Below are 17,882 nucleotides of genomic sequence, written 5' to 3'. Positions count from 1 at the left end.
TCTGGGAGTTTGGTGTAGGGTTACAGTAATAAACAAGGGCTCAGGAAACAATCTGGAATTCATCTATTTTTTTATTTTCATATTTACGTCTGTACGAGAATTAACTAGCTCATACCTGAAGCAACAGAAATTTCTAAATGCAACATACACCTGAGATCACCACAGTGATCTTTGAGGAGGCCAGAAGGAAAGAATATTCTGGGAGGCTTGTTCCATTTTGTGGGTGAAGTTTGATAAAGGATCTGCTTGAAGCCTATTGATGACTTGCTTTGCTTAATATGATCCAAAGGATTACCTGCTTTTTATTTTTCGGGAGCCAGCAACAGAAGAGATGAAAGACATGTGATATGTTTCTGGATTGGTTTGAGTTTTCTGAAAAGATTAAGTCTGGTCTTAGTCTATGTACTCATTATTGACATCATAAATCCAATCAACACACTATAATCAATGAGAGGAAAGACAACTGAAGGAGATAAAAATTTGTCTGGTAAATGAGAGCTGAAGAAGAATGCAAAGTTCCTTTCCAAGTTGATATAGACAAAAAAAGTTTAAGACTAGACCATTGATAGTATGCGTACAGCCTCAGGAAAGCAGCAGAAAATGCTTTTGTTGTAGAAAATAAAAGAACTTTAACATTTATCAAGATTTCACCTGAAATGCAATACCTTCTATCAATTTAAGCTCAGAAAATGTACTGCTTTGAAACTTCTGTAGGTCTTCATAAGAAAAATAAAATGTGTAATGACTTCAAAAACACATCTGAAAATAACCATTTTGAATATTTATAAAAGCTCATTTGGAGAAGGGAAGATGGTTGTAGAAGATTGCCTCCATGAAAATTAGCCTTAGAAAAAAATCTGCATTTCTTAAGCCAAATCAGCTGAAGTTTTGTGTGTCTTTAAGAAAAGAATCCAAGCCCAGCCTTTTTAAAATATATGCTTTTTCAAGCATATTCACACTAATTTAAATTATAAAAAGGTCCTTTCTGGTTGAACAACAGCTTTCAGTCTTGAATATCACCTTTGGTACAATAGACTTTAATACAATGCAAGGGGTTTTTTTGTAGAGTCCAGAACTATCTTAGGTCGTTAAGGATCTTGCAGAATGAATCATGACTGTATATAGAAAATATGCATAAGTGTATATATATGTATATTCTCTCTGTTTCTGGTGGTAGTTCTGGAGCTTTCTTTTTTTGTTAAAATTGTGTGTTCTGTTATTGACTCACATCACACCTGATACTTTTCTGCTGCTGTGCCCCTTCAACGTTCGGTGTCTAAGAAGTGAATCACCACCATGATTGAGAGGAGGGCAGATGGAGGTTGGGCCCATGTGCTTCTGCCTGGGCTTTGCACCATAGGCCATGAGGGGCTGGTTTCAGGGCAAGAGCAGGGAGAGCATGGGCTTCAGAGCCCTTTCCCCACTCACTCCCCATGCTGAGTGGGTATGGAGAGAGGAACTTCAACTGCATTTATCTGCCAATAGCATATTCCTTCCTCACAACACCACCCCAACACAGCTGGAGCTGGTAGGGATATGCAGCACGGACATTGCTCTTGCAGCTGGGGATCTGTTTCTTACAATGGTCTATAGACGAAAGCACCTCCTGTGCCCTTAAACTCCGGTTTTATCTACACGTGAACACTAGAAAAGTTAACAAAGCACTGCCTAACTTTGTTCCAAACAATCCATTTAAAAACAAAAGCTTAACAGCAGTATTTGCATAGAACACTGCAGCCCTCTTTCAACAAGATATGTTTTAGAAAAACAAAAGCACCTTTGAAGTAGTTCTTGAGTGCTATAACAATGCACAGGAAAGTACAAGAGCAATTAAAGTACGGATCCATTTGAAACTGAGTAATGCAACAACATGTGATGCTGACAGTGTCAGGGAGCCATGGAGAGCATGGAAATGATCATGTTTTCTATCTCTGTAAAGGAGAGCCAAGAGAGCTTCGATTTCCAAAAATAAAAGGAAGTTTGCCGACATAAAGAGCTATAATAATATGGGATTTCTGACCAGTCTGTGACCAATTACTGACCAATTTTTCCCTCCAGTGATGTGGCTGGTGGAAACCTGCCTTTGAGGTTCTCCAGTGCCCTCCATTATAACAGTCTGATTTCAGCCATCGGCAACTCAGCCTATCCCAGGCTATGTCACCTAAAATGTTGCAAGGCCTTTACAGGCAAGAGGGGGGGATAAATTGTAATGAAAACTATATTAGCCATTCCTGAGAGCTTGTTTGCCTGTTCTGAGAACTCAGGTAACTTTTCCCATAGGATTTGGTTGGATATTGTACATGGCAAAGACAGCTCTTCTCCTGTCCCCTAAAAGATCCTCTCAGGTTCACCTGGAGTTGAGAAGCTTCAGCTGATGGATGTTATTCCATATCAAGTGTGACCTTGTAATTTAAAGTTAGACATAACACACAGCCAAACTACAGTCACGTTGCCATTTCCTACCTGGTTGGCTGGAGATCCGCACCTCACCGAGGGAACGTATGAGAATGCTGCACAGCCGCAGCAGCTAAGGGAGTACTTTTGCTTTCCTACATCCTATCCCATTCTCCCCAACTCCCAGAACCTGCTCAGACAGAGCCCAGGGCAAGCTGATCTCCACCCTGGGGCACAGCAGGGAAAGGTATGGCCAGCACTGGTGTGAGAGCCCCGCAGCTGTGTCAGCAAGGTGCCATGCTCCCTCGAGCACCCCTTGACTCCCAGCAGAGCCCAGTCACTTGAGCACATAGTCACCAGTTTCCGGGTTGGAGCTCAAGCTTAGACCTTGAAAATTTCCTCAATCAACTATTCTACAGCTTTCTAAAAAGCAAAGACCATTTCTGAGCTTCCACCAGTCCAGAAAAAGTTTTGGTCTTGAGGCAGGAGAATTATTCCAAAGTTACACAGACCTGGGATTTGAGAAGAGATGTTTTGTATGCAATCTTAGCCTGCTCTGTGAATGCCATTATAGCTAGAAACAATCCTACACAACCGATAAAATAAGACACTAATTGTTGTATTCATTCCCCTGTGAAAGCACACTCTGGCACTATTAATTGTACTTAGTCACAATCTGTTCATCATCTAATTGTTCTCCACAGAGATGAAGAGAACCAAATATTTACCCATATAAATTTATTAATATCTAGTAATGAATCATAACTCCATTCTACAACTTTTTTTTTTTTTTTTAAGGCAAGAAAGAACTGCATAAAGGAGATGTGCAAGGTTGAGCTGAGTTTAGGTGTCAGGTTGCCACACGGAGTGGGGGCTCGCTAGGGACCAGGGCCCATGAGGGCTCCCTGGAGGTCCAGAGCCCATCCCACCTCCTTGGCCAGGAGCAGGGCAGCCAGGGGACAGTTGAGGCAGCCCCATCCCCGGGCATCGCTGTCGCCGTGGCCAGAAGGCATGAGAGGAAGAGGCTCCACGACCCACCATGCGGAACACAGGGGCTGCAGGGACCCATCCAGCCTTTCAGAGTGGGGGTCCAAGACCTCTGAGGATGCAAGCCTGGCCTTGGCTTGTATATCTTCCAGCCCTTGTTTTGGCACATTTTGGCTCTCAGGATGATATTTCTACTGCATTTAACTTCAACACAGATTAAACTTCTCAGTGGCAATGCTGAAGAGACACCTTCGTTAAGACTTGAATGAATTAAACACATGACCTGGCACTCCACTAATCAAGCAGCAGGACTAATTGACTTTCTCAGCATGCCCTACAAGAAAAGTACCAAAAATACTTTCCTGATAATATACTAGATGGTTTCAAACTCTGAAGGTGGAGTCCTCAACTCACCCCAAGAATTACCTTTGCTGCAAAGGTTGGTGGTGTGAGATAGGCAAGTGGCTCACGTTAATCCTTGCTTCTTCCAGATAGATTTGCCCCTTTACAGAATAAATTGTGAGCATAGATGTGACAGGTTATTTGATTATCCTGTAGGGAGAAAAATGTCTGACTTTTTGTGGAAAGGGACATTTACCTTTCAACATACAATGAAATATGTAAAAACAATGTGCATTTAGTCATTGTATATTTTTGAAAAGATTGGAAGAGTAGATTTCACGTTAAGAATTACAAGAGGTTTATAGCTCTTAGGTTGAAAATAATGCAAGCTCTCCCTACATCTGAATGGAAGCCAAATTCAAAGTCAGAAAACTAGTACAGTGGATATCTGTCCATAATACAAACTGAGTATTATCGAGGCACGTGTACATCACAGTCACGAGGTGGGATCCTCACCACACATTTCACAAGAGACCTGAGCGTACAAAGGGATGCCCGTGATTTAGAGTGTGGCGGGGGGCACCAGGATCTACGATGACCTCCCTGAGGTCCCTGAGGTCCCAGACTCTCACCAAATCAGTATCCCAGGAGGGCTGCAGTGCCTGATCTGAGACAGCAACACTTTTTTTCTACCTTCAAACTGGAATAACTGAGGCTTTGAACACTTTTAAGCAACTCTTTTTTTACTGCCATGATTTCTGAATACAGACGTGTGATTGTCAATTAGGTATTTAACCTCTACATCTAATGAACTTCCAGAGGGTGGTAGACATTAAATATTTGATATGAAACCAAAGAATTCTACTCCTCTTGAGTAGCATTTAACGGACAGTCTAAGATTCATGCTCCAGTCAGATGGGCTTGGCACGGAATGACTCCTTTTGAAAGTAAACCAGAATTAATGATTATGCAATGAATACAATTTACCATTATTTCTGTCACTTAGTAAAATTTTCCACTATGTTTCAAGATAATATTATCGCCACAGAAAATGACTTTTTAAGTAAGGCTCTTATATCCTTAGTAGAGGATTATTCTTCATTTACTAAGCACATAACATATTGCACAAAAAAACCCACATTTCTATACACAGTGTGGAATACAAATGTCCTATGAGTTTAAATTTGGTAATTCAAGCTCTTTCTTATTCCTTTGGAAGCTATTTAGCTGTGAAGGCTCTAGAATATATAGTATGGAAAGAAATGTCAAGATTCTTCCGTGGAAAATATCTTCCTCTTTGTCCTGGTGTTCGATAGCCTAAAATCACAGATCTAAACAGGTATAGGAATATTTTTTCTACAAACCAAAGTTAAATTTATCTTGGTAAATGACTTAAAACACAAAGCACTAGAAATTTGATGTGGATATGCACAAAGTCCAGCAGATGAAGTACCCAGCTTGGGAAGCCTGAAAATACGTAGAATGGTAGTTTTACGGCCTGATGATATTCCAGAGCAACTGCCTCCCCAGAAATAGATGAACTCCAGAGATTATATTTATAAAGACTGTGGGATCATCTCATTAACAGTGTACTCCCCAATACATTATCTCAAAACATCACTAAATGTATTGAAATACAGTTTTCTTTTACCACTGTCTGTGGTCAGTTGTGTAGTACCTCTGGGTAGAATTGCTACCACACCACACAACACTTGATGACAGGAAAGTATCACCAAAATCAAATTTCCTAGCAGTAAAAGCTCACTGCAACAATAAAAACAATTATCTCAACAAGTAATTTCCTCATAGAAAGCAGGAAAGAGTACTCTGCTAGCTTTGAGGATGCTTTGGAATACGCTATAAAACCAGGGTGCTGGCATATCCGAGTGATTATACACCTGGTTCACGTATTTTTGTTGCCTATTCCTTGCTATGTTAGAATACTGCTTGACTGAATTGTCCAGCAAAGATAACAAAGCATGAATATAACCCACAGAGCCCATGGACACCGCACTCTGTGACGGGTCTGTGCTCTCAGCCTGTTGCTTGGTCTGGATCCTGCTGAACACCGTGGTATAATTATCATGCATTTGAATGGATACAGAGTTGTATTATATTGCAATTATATTTCCACATCTGAAGAGACAGTCATGAACTGCAGTTTCATTCTGTTTGTGACAAGGAGGAAAGAACAGAATTTGACTGTGAAACTGTAAAACTTGCAAGGATTTATACCATGTTATTCAAACAAGCACACTAAACAATTTAAACATTTGGTATTTGAATTAAAGTGAAAGGATTCTCACTCCTGAGTAAACTGAAATAACAGGGAAAGTGGTTGTTCAAGATCATATCTCAGTTGAGGGCTGCCTAGCTCTTCTGACAAGCAGATAGAGGGCTCCCAAATCCTTCTACATGTCCTCAGCTCCTGCCTCTCGATGTGATAACAGCAGAAGTCATTTTTGAAGCAGATGTTCTGCTGCGACAGTGACATTTCTGACATGATGTACAGGCCCTTACTTGACTTAAAAAACACTTTGCCACTGTGCCCTGTTTTGCCCATGCTGGACCACGTGCTGGCGAACAAAGACTGATTCTTTCTCTAAACCTCGGTGAGACTTTTTGTCATGAACAATATTACACTAGACTGAGAGCCTAAATGCAAAATGAGCCCTCCCAGGGGAATCACGTTAGATTTGAAATCAGATCACACCAGGGCAACCTGATTATGCCATCTTGTTTCTCCTTTTTTTTTTTTTTCTTTTCCTGAACATCTAACGGTTTATTCAAGGTTTTATTTAAAGGTATTATTCTCTCTGAATAAATCCTCTATTACTGGCATCAAGAACTGAGCTAACCTCTGTTCTCTAATTCAATGGTGACATCCATTTACTGAGCTGTGTATGAGATGAAGAAGTTAGGAGACAAGCAAGAATTTTTCTAACATGTTATTAAGTAGATTCCATTAGGCCTTGCATCTTTTCCTTCAGGGACATGGATTTGATTCTCCTGAAATGCAAATAATCATTCAAGACAGGAGACATTTCAATGTGAAAAATGTTTGCTGCCAAGAGAAACCAGAGGCAATGAAGAATACAAATTGTCATAGCACACAAGCCAGACAAATTCTTCAGAAAATTCCTCCATGTTGCCTTAACCTGGATCAAAACCACACAATGGGTGTACAAGCTATCATGACACCTCTGCATTTTAATAAAATAACAGATCATCTGGTAAAACAACATATGGACTTTAAAGAGTGACAACAACAAGAAGGCAGTGGAAATGCACAGGTAATGCCTGTTGGCAAAAGTGAACAAAACCATCAATACATATTCCGTGAAAAGGGGCACAATGTAGAATAACGCTCATTAGGATTAATAAGTACATTTCACTTTTGCCCCTTAAGAAAATAATTCAGTATCCAGTCTAGACTTGTTGGATCTGCTGTCTGGGCTGTTTTTCCTTCCCTGTGCTGATCGGGAATTGCTGTGACAAGCTGCGCAACCAGAGTGTCCATGCAACCCGAGCAGACTCAGGCTGGCAGTCTGCATGGAGACCAGGAGTGCAAAGCCAGACTGCCCAGCTCAAACCTCACAGTTTAATGAAGCTAATCGAGCCCTTATCATCCTAGTATGCATTTACATTGATAAAATGTGAATGTCTTTTTTTTTTTTTTAAATCAAGGGCTAGAATTTTTACATTTTCTGCTTTTTTTTCATAACAATGCATATTACAATAATCTCTGGGGTTTACAATTTATTAGAAGTATGCCTAATACCTCCAAACTGAGGAAAGTTTTTTCATTAGTCAGAAGTATTGCTAATGAGATTAGCTTCTTTCTCAACTCTCATCATTGTTCCCATTGTAAACACCAAATTTTAATTTCTAGAGCCCAAAATAACTGATTTGCATTTAACTATGTTCTCTTTTTTTCTGCAATATTTGCAAAATGCTTTGTTCCATGGATTTTCTTGGGTATTTGCTTTTTCACTGGGAACTTGCAATGCCAAATGCAGAGTTTCCAGTGGGTCCCATCGTTTCCGTAGCTGGCGATCCTGTACAGAGGTTTCAACAAGGTTTTAAAGGTGGAAGAAGATTAAAAAAAATATTCTAGATGTCAGGTAAAGCTGATTTTTTCCTGAATACCCTTTAAAAATAAATACTCCAGAAAATTGCTACCTTTCTGTATTTATTTGAAAAACTGACATTTGTGAGTAATGGTTGGGTACATGATCCTGTACTCTTCTTTACTGAGAAGGAAATCAGAAGGGATTTTCAGAGACTCACCTTGTTAACATTTTTTTCTTGCATCAGACAGTTCGGTTTTCTGACCCATTTGGGTAATTCCAACAGCTGAACAAAGGAAAAAAACATAATTAAGACCTCCGTGCAGTGCCCAGCTAACACCCAAACTCTGATCCTATCTGTGGTGTTGCTTCTTCCCAGGTACCTGATGGCCACAAAACTTCTTAGAATTGATGTGCTGATGTGGAAGGTAAAGTCCATGAGCTCTCGAAAGGCATCAGAATAATCACACTGAGACATGATAAGCTGCAGCAACTTCGACGCAGGCACAGCGCTGCTGCAGCATCCTCACAGACCAGGTCAGTCCTGATCCCCTGCCCCCTTGCAGCGCACCCAGAACAAGGCTGTGCTGCTCCCATTGATTTGAAAACAAACAGCAGCAAACCAGCACGATGCACAGGTTTCATCACGCCTGGTGTTTTCCAGGCTGGGCTTTGTTACAAGCTATTAGAAGGTGGCACTGAACTGCAAAGATGAGATTTCATTGTGCTATGAAACTCCCACAAAAGGGGTGATTGAAAATGCAGGTTTGCTTGGAGGCCTGTTTGTTAAGATGCTTGACTCCATTTAGAGGCACACCTTGCAAGAGAGAGCTGTTGTCAGAAAATGACCCTCCATCCCTTTCAGCTGCACCAATTCAGGGAATTCAGTCCACTGGAAAGTTCCAAAGATTTACGGTTCTTCAGGCACGCAGCAGATAGCAGATAGTTGAGTGGGTACTGCTCAGATCACAAGTCTGATGGATCTTTGCAAGGAGGAAGGGTGGGAGCTAGAAATCAAGCAATTGTAACACTAAGGTAGTTGATTGTTCTGTGGCTGACTTGGGAAACATTTGTGGAAAGTGAAAAACCAAGGGTGGTCCTACAGTCAGGCTGTGGGCTTCACCCAGCTCATGGGAGGAGTCCATCCACAACGACCCCTTTGCTGTGAGAAGATGAGAACCATTTGTCAGGGCAGCAGGTAAAACCCAAAAAAGCCCTTTACCGTTGTCTGTACCAGTGTTTAAACCTATAAATCACAGTCTCAACAACTAGCATCCTTCCACTAGCCCTGGGTGAGGCTGGACCACTGCGAGTTGTGAATGAAAGAAATACATCATGGCCTGAAACCAGCATTCTTTCTCCGGGCCACACTCACCCAGCCACAGGAGATGAGTACAGAAAATAAAATCCCTGCAAGGCTCCTGCTTTCCTTGTTTCTCTGAACTGGGATTTTTACATCTCCTGTTATGGCTTGCATGCATGGAGGTACTCTCATCTGGTGACCCCACTTTGTCACTTAAGTAACAACTCTGGTTAGAGAACAGGGGAACAGAAACAGAAATAAATAATCTGAATGTTTCTATGTTTTTATTACTTAAAAAAAAAAAAAAAAAAGGAAACAGTCTACCATAATGACAGCATTCCTTCCAAAATCCTTGCACAACTGAATCAGAAGGAGAGAGACAAACTTTCCCTGTAGCTCAGTGGTTTGTTCCCATTAGGGAAGCCCCGTGTATTTCCAGAAATTCAAAACTTTCGGTAACTGTTCCAAGCCACAGGCAATGGCAGAAAAGCCATGAGCATCTCTACCGCCTTCAGCAACTTTCCTGTTCTCTGCAACTTCAATTCTCTTGGAGTTTCATTAATCAATTTATTTACTTCATCAGATAATGAAGTTCCTGGAACCCACATAATGGAGGAATTTCCACCTTTGAAATAATTTTGTGGAAGTTTAGTGTAGCCTTATACTTTTTTGTTAAAGACTACCCTCAGAGATTTCTCAGTACTTCAGCAGAATGTTTATAAATTGTTTTATAAAAGAAGGGAAAACATTAAAACTGTAAAATTAAGGAAGAAAAATAATTCTGTGGAAAACTGAGCTAAATCCTCGTCCCGCCAAAGTGCAGAGCAAACCCAACTAAATCATTTCAACCAAGCTATGCTCATTTCCATAAGGCTACAAATGTCTCTCCAGCTTGTAACCTGTATGATTCTCCACTGTCAAACAGCATCTGTAGCCTGTCTTTGCTTCTGCACTTGTGCTTTTCTGATCGTTTCCTTCTTACTGTGGGTGTCTCATCACCTTGTAAATAGAAAAGATGTTCTATCATCTAAAACTTTAAAGTATTCATGCCTCTATCTGCTGCCATGAAACAGGGTTTGGGTGGTACAGGTAGTACTACAACCATTTGAAAAATAAAATTATGAGAGACTTTGGAGAACAGCATTTGCAGCAGGACTCCAAAGTGATGGGAGTGTCAGGCTGGTTTGGGCCAACAGTCAAACAAATACAGGAGTAAACAAGCACTAGCAGCCTGTTGGAGGATTTCAAGGCTACTGTGGAATGGAGGTTGCAAGAGGAGCACATTTATTACTTTCCCTGCTAACAAGTAATTGAAGAATTGATTAACATCTTGAATGGCAGCACACCAGGGTGACCCAGACGCCTTCATTAATTCGTTGGCATTTTCTGCATGCTGAAGATTAGCTGCTAACTTTGTCCCTTCATTGTGTGGCTCATTGTAGTAGGCTCCTTTGTGCCACATGAGAACAGTGGGCTCAGCTGCTCTGCATCCCCCAACGGGCATCCCTCAGGTACAGGGTCTCCCAAGGCTCCCAGTGGAACCATGCAAAGGGTGTGGACACTTTCAGGTCTTCTACTCCCTTTAGGAGAGCCAGGTCATGCCAAGGAAGCATGTCTCTAATCAAGGGCTATATGCAGATTATTCACTTCCACTGTAACTCCTTGTACTTTTTCTCTGTTCAGAGATGCTGTGCAGCACTTCAGCAGAGGACAATCTGGCAAAGAAGTGGTACCTGACCACTGAAACTACATTAGCATGGTGACTGTCTCCAGTTGGAACACAGGAATAAGTATATTAGTTACAGGAGCCTAACGTGTTCCAAATATTTTCTGCTTTCAAAACAATACCCACAAAGAAAAAATTTACAAATCAACGACAATTTTTTGTTTTCTCTGGGTTTTTTTTCTGCTTTTCTTTTCCTTTCCCTCCAAGAAAACAGATTTTGATGGTTACATCTTTCACATTAATCAAGGCAAGTAAGAAAATGAGACAGGAGTTGACAAACATTGTACGGGAGGTAAGTGACTAACATTTTGCAGCTAAATATATTTTATGGAAGACATTAATTTACAATGTAGGAGATTAAATACTCTCCAGATTTTAAAGGAAATTAAATGATATAAATTTCCAAGCCAGTACATATAATTCAGGACCTTTTATTCTTTGTTTAAATTGTGAAGGATGAGAGGTCATCAATAGAGATTTATGTTAAATATAGAGAACGATCTACATTCCTTGATTAAATCTGACCTTTGACTAGCAGAGATAGAAAAACAATATGTTGGAAACGCGTTTCAAAGAAGACATCTCCACTGAGGTTTTCCTTTCAAGAGCTTCATCTACAAACCTTTGAAGGCACAAAAGTCTTGATTCATTGCCATTTAGGAACACAAGGAACTTCAGAAGGACCTGGGGATAAATGATGAGTCACTGTGTGACTAAGGAGAGACTTTTCTATTTAATACAAAATTTAAATATTAAATATATGTGTTATCTTCAATGAAAACATGGCGTAGTAGCGAATAATTTATACTATATTCCCAAATGGTGGCAATTTTTTTTTTCTGCTGGCTTCTATAATTGATTGTAGTCCTCCCTAACTATTTTTGGGAAAAAAAGAGCTTTTCACAAAGTTTTTTGTTTCGTTCTTTTACTTTTGAGCGACTTCTACTAGGTCTAAAAGATAAGACACAACTTTGCCACGTTATTTATCATTTCTGATATTGCACTGAGTCCTTTTCAGTACACATGGGAAACAAAATCCAGCCCGTCCTGAGGAAATTATTGTGACTTTCAGCTCTGGCGTGCACAGTTGCTTTATTCTGCCTTGTCACAGAATGCTCATGTTTTGGTGCTTCCAGGTCTACTGGCTCTTTCTACACACTGTTATAACCTCTTGCAGCCACAATTTACTATCGTTTTCATGTTCATCTTCTATTTGCTAGTCAGCAGAAAGGGGAGAATTAAGACCCCCTCTCTTCATTGTTACTTTGGTGATCCATCACCTGAGGGAGTTGTCTTCCCATTCTCTCGGGCTTCCCATCTCATACTCAGTTGCTACAACCCTGTGTGGTTTGGGAGCTGGAGAATTACAGTCTTACTTTTAAGCAGGAGCTAAGCAGTTCAGATATAGAAAAGACTCTACAAAATCTAACTTTGAGCTCAGCCTGAGCTTGTTCTGAGGTGTGAAAAGAATGGGGTTTTTTTATCCTTTCAAAATGTTTCCATTTCTGAATTTTCAAGTTCAAATTAAACCAGAAATAATCTAATCCCCATGGCAAGCAGCACTTTCCAGATTTCTAGTGTATTTGAAGGACCAAACATCTTGAGACTGTTTGGATAAGGATTTGCTGCAGAAAATCATAATTTTGTGAGTGTCTTGGCTTATTGTCACTCTAAACGTTTCTCGCCAGGAGTAGGAATTATCTCATAAAGCCAAAGTCTGAAATATTTCCTCAATGAAAAAAAACTCTTGACCTACTGAATGAAGACATTTCTGCCATGTGAAGAATGTTATCAGAGGCTCCCTTAGCCCACCAGGACTCTGTGTGTTTGACAAGGATGGTTAGACTCTTAGGTTCAAGTCAACAAGCTGCAACAAAGAAAAGGCATGGAAACCAACAGCAGCACTGGAGAAAATAAGCAGTATTCACCAGGTGGAAGAGTGTTTTTCTCAGGCCATTAGGTAGGCAGCACTGCTCAAGTAAACCTCATTGCATCACTTGCTGATGTAATCCATGTGCCTCACAATTAAAATGCTTCAGCAGTGATTTAAAGGTAATCGAACTATCTTAATTGGGAGTTTACTTGCTACGTGATATCTTCATATAATTTTAGTTTACAGCAGGATGAAAACATAAATTAATATACCCACACATAATATAATGATGCTTATTAGCTGTAATCACAGCTATTTATGAATACAAACTATGTATAGCACATTAATGAATACTAAGTGGAAATGCCAAATGCCAAACAATTTGCAGTTATGGAAACTTCACATTTTACAGTCAGGCCATAACAATTCATGTACCACTTTTCCATGCTGTATAGTAAAGGAAGGTAATGCTATTCAACCAACATACAATAACAAATGAACTATACGGGGGTTTTGTCTGTTTATGTTTGGTACCTTCCTGTTGTCTAATCCCACAGTACCAACACATAGCCTAATGCTTTATGAGCCCATCTTACAGAGAAAACTGATTTCTATAGAGACTTACAACCACAACCTCAGCCTCTCATCTTTTGGGAGGAGCCCTCTGAAGGGACCTGACACTTCTCAAAGAGCACCGTGAGAGTGAAGACAACTGATTTATACCAGGTGCCCTATTTGCATGACAAAGTCAGGCAAGAGGAATCCTACTCTGACATTCCCTCAATAACCTCATACCCACCTCTTCCCTTGTCTGCTCTCTAGATAATCGTAATAAGGAATGTTGTGAATGAGTTATAGTTGTTTAAGCTGCAAGTGATGCTCTGTTACTTCCTGGAAAAAACTCCTTTTCTGGTTTCTTTGAGTTGCAATCAAAAGCTTAGGCAAAAAAATCCTTTCTTCCTCTGGGAACAAAAATTACAACCCTTTGAGAAGTCTCATAAAAGCTGTGTTAAACAATTTCACTTACAGTTCATACTCTAGGGAGCTCACACTGTGTGCATCTGTGTATGGGGAAAGCCATTTACCACATGCCTGCACCAGAGGGGAAAACCAACCAACCAAACAAACCAACCAAACAACAACAACAAACAAACAAACAAAAAACAACCTTGAAAAAGACAGAGATTGTAATTGGCAGTGGATACTGTGATCAGGCTGGGCATTGTATTGGACCTGCTTTTCTATTGCTATTTTCTCGCTCTTTGTTCTCACTGTTTCTTTTTGAATCAACTCTTAAGAATATATATTTAGTGCCACTTTGTTAGGGCTGTTGTAAGAAAAAAGAAACTTGACTGTGAATTTTGCTGAAAGCTGATCTGCTTAAGCAAATAATTTATCCCACAACATTTTCTTAAACTTTTGAGAAAAGAATAAATAAGTGAATTGCAAAATCTATGCACTCTTAAGGTTTCCTAGTACCAGTTTAGAGGGAGCACAGAACAGATTTCACTTGTTTGTAGAGCATAATAAAGTCCTCCCCCCGACCCTTGGAGTTTTGATTGTCATCAGTTTATTAAAGGTCAAGCTCCCGAGTAGCTTCAGTTCTACATTTTGCCATATTCATAATGTTGCTAAAGAAAGATGCATCTGTCTTGCATTTGGCAGGGTATTCCTGTACGCCTGTTCAGGCCCTTCCCCTTCCTGCAGAGATGCAGATATGCATTTTCCCTCAGGGTGCTCGCAGGCAATAGTAGGAGAAAAGACAAGCTCTCAGGTCCTCCTCTTAATGTTTGACTTTGGATAAATATCAGAACCACGAACGAAACGATACAAGGAATCACATTGCCAAACATGATGTCCAACCTGGAGAACCTTTTCCTTTTCCTGACTTAAAATGAGACTGTCTCAAGACCATCCTTTGGCCTTCCAGCAAGGACAACCACCTCGGCGCTGGGAGACCAGATGTACTCTGCTTAACCCAAGCACGGATCTTAACCAGGAGCAACTGCTTTTCAGCCACTGCTTTATGTGGAGGAGGGCTTGCCCGACAAGGTAAAGTGAGCCTTCACTCAGACATGGACTGAGAACAGCCCTGTAGGCTGCTGGCTTGGGCAGGCACTCAGAAAAGGGGAGCACCTGGTGTTCACCACGGGTACGTGAATGCTGTCTCTACATGAGGACAGTTAGGAGAAAGACCAGTTAATTTCTCAGCACCTCAGCTAGCCTTTCATGAATGGCTAAAGGTCTCTTCTTCACGATGTGAGACGTGAATTCAAATGTCTGTACAGAAACAAACTTCTCTCCCAAGGTTTAGGTGAGTGTTATAACCACTTTTTCTCCAATTTACTGTTTGGTCCCTTTGAGTTTGTCCTGTTAAGAAACAAAGCAGAGGAATTAATCTGAAAAAAAAATATATATATTTAAAAAAATCAATATTAAAAAAATCATATTTTCCTTTTTTGAAAATTAGATAATTTTGCTTTGAATCAAGGAGCAGAAGGCAAGAGTACTTCATGCTGCTGTAGCCGTAAGCTGAACGTAACTTATTTCTTTGTGTACCACTGGAGTGCCAGCTGCATCAGTGCTAGGTGTTTCACCCAGGAGTTGTAGGTCATTGCTCTCACTGAATTCATTCACACTAAGATCAAACTTATCACCTGCTGTCAAGCCATTAGTGTTATTATTTTTTTCCTCTCTGCTTCTCTATGACTTGCAAGGTAATAATTACAGATATCTCTCCTTCTGTGAGTCCTAATCTGCAAGGGGTTTCTCACTGAAGACAACTGTTTTGATGAAGCTTCTTGTGCTTCACCACAATAAAAGCTTCCTGCCCCAGTATGGAGAAAAAAGTAAAGTGCATAAAGATCTGTTTCTAAATTTGTTCAGATCTCTAAGTTTGCAATGCCCATCCCACAGACTGTTAATTAGGCCTTTCACTGTGTTTCTTTTATTATTTTTAAAGGCAGTTGAGCTTGCTGTTTTAAAAACAAACAAACAACAAAACCCTTTAAAAATAAACCCGACAGACTCAAGCTGATGCTTAATCAGCATCTAATGATCTGGAAAACGGCTGGTTCAGAACCACTCACTCCATGCACACTGGTGAAGCAGATGCTTGGCCAGGCTGGTGAAAGAGAGGCGATACGCTAGTTCATAGCAGAGAGAAAGGCTCTTCAAGTGCAGTTTGGGCTTCTTTGGTGTGAAATACATTTTGTTGTCACACTTCCCGTGACATGTACAAACGGGATCGCAGGTCTCCCACAGTATTCTATTATGCTGATTTTTGGTCTATGTAACACATTGAAGAAATAGCTTTTCACTTCTGATCCTTAATAACTGCACAAATACATTTGGGTTTGGTTTCTTTTGTTTTCCTCCCTTAAGTGTTTTTTCCCTAGTTTTAATTTCACTGGATTTGCTCACATAGAGCTGATATCTCAGGAAAGGGTGGGTGGGTGGGTGGGTGTGGAAGAAGATCTGAATTTGTGGCAATGATATTTGCAAAATCTGGACCTGATTTGAAGTAAGCAAGTAGGACACGAGTGAGGCAAAAGCAGGTTCATACAGATGACTGAGATGCAGGATATGCTGGTTTTACCCTCAGCTTAACCACAAAGTTCAAATCTGACTTGAGGTACTTCTCCCCATCAACTTTTCCCCCTTTATACAAGATATTAATTCTAGTAATTGTTCCATGTAAGATGAAACAACAACAAGATTGTTTCAGAAACTGGACTAATTAACACTAAGGAATCGCCCACTATGAATATAAACATAAATTAGGATATCAGAGTTGGGAGAACTGCTTCCAGCAAGAACTGAAATTACATGCAAGTACCACAGTCAAACTTAAAGGACATACCTAAAGATGGTCTACGGTCCATCCTTAAACGCATGTTTTAAGCAAAGCACAGATTTTAATCCCACTTAATTCAGAGAGTCTTTATCTTAATAAGATATTACACTTAGAAACTGGTAGTTCCCATTGATTAATATCCAGTGCTTATCGATATCTGCTTAAGCATGTACAATTAAGGATCTTAATATATAGCAGCCTCCTGTCCATGTCTGTAAATCTTGCTTGGAGCCATCTAAAAGGTAGCTGTCTATTAAAGACTAAGATAATATTGTTTCTCATTATGACATAAAACATCATTTCCCATGGAAAACTTGATTGGAAGAGGCTGGTTGCAGGAATGGCAACAACAAAATAAATACCAGAAAGATTTTGAAACTAAGATTCACAATATTTCAAAGTGTGTTTTTTTATTAAAAACTTTTTCATGTTGTTTTCAAGTCCATTACATAGCACTGTCTGGCAGTAGAAAACATAATACTCTTCTGCTTGTAAAGTATCAAAATGCATTAGGTTAAATGGATGTGTTCCATTTTCAGTAGCTACTATTTGTTTAGAAATTGGATAAAAAATAATGTTAATATCTGTTCTTTACTCAAGATTAACCTCTCCTAAAAGGTCTGTTATTTATTCCTTCAGACTTTATTAAATATACAGTATTGCTTGCATCCTGCAAGTTACTTACTTCAGCTCGTGATTAGCAAGAAATGCAATTACCTCAAAAAAAAAAATACACATGTATACATTTTTGGAGCACAAAACCATTGTCACTGTGCTGGAAAACACAATTAATCTCAGGTCCTTCAAAACAGAACTGCCTAGAGATAATAACTTAAAAACTGATGCAGCTTGACTTACTGACTTTAAGCAGGTAAACAAATGTAGCTAGAATTGTTGGCTTAAGTACACTTTTGGGCAGTGGCCACAAATGGCCATGTTGCAAGGGCCTGGGTATTTTCGGCATCTTATTCTTGTCGTATTAAGAAAATATTTTAAAAGACTGAAAAAATTCTGGGTGGTTTTCTTCAGCAAAATCTCAGCAAGGATTTGTAGACACTGCTTAAATGACCGATATTTAAGACTATGGGAAACTAACTCATCTCTCTAGATCAGAGCAAGGTTGTTCTTGGGCGGCTGTGATCTGGTATTGGATGCGTGGCTCTGCACACCAATTTTCCGAGGATCGTTACATGCCTGCAACTGTACGAGTAGTTTCCTCACTGGGATAATTTTTTCACTCTTACGCCAGTGATAAATTTGCTGAAATACCCATTACTGTAAAACTCTAATTTAGTGAAGTCATTTATCAGTGGCAGACAAGGTGCCCCTAT

The 17,882-nt window shown here is 39.9% G+C and overlaps 1 protein-coding gene across 4 annotated transcripts in view; it reads right to left on the bottom strand.

The window, feature by feature from the left end:
• Window positions 1-17,882, bottom strand: part of SDHAF3 (succinate dehydrogenase complex assembly factor 3) — an 88,322-nt gene that overhangs the window by 15,239 nt on the left and 55,201 nt on the right. For 3 of the 4 annotated variants that reach the window (XR_010470029.1, XM_065051134.1, XM_065051136.1), the window contains exon 2: window positions 8,014-8,079. Coding sequence is in view for 2 of the 4 variants with exons in the window: in XM_065051134.1 (XP_064907206.1) it covers window positions 8,014-8,079 (66 nt within the window). In the remaining 2 variants the exon portion in view is untranslated. Of the gene's footprint in view, window positions 1-3,807; window positions 3,934-8,013; window positions 8,080-17,882 lie in introns of all 4 variants that reach the window. The other variant, XR_010470030.1, reaches the window with a different exon arrangement.

The sequence above is a fragment of the Columba livia genome, chromosome 2 (assembly GCF_036013475.1).
Source record: "Columba livia isolate bColLiv1 breed racing homer chromosome 2, bColLiv1.pat.W.v2, whole genome shotgun sequence".
Classification (NCBI taxonomy): domain Eukaryota; kingdom Metazoa; phylum Chordata; class Aves; order Columbiformes; family Columbidae; genus Columba; species Columba livia.
This window is presented reverse-complemented; position numbering and strand designations above follow the sequence as displayed.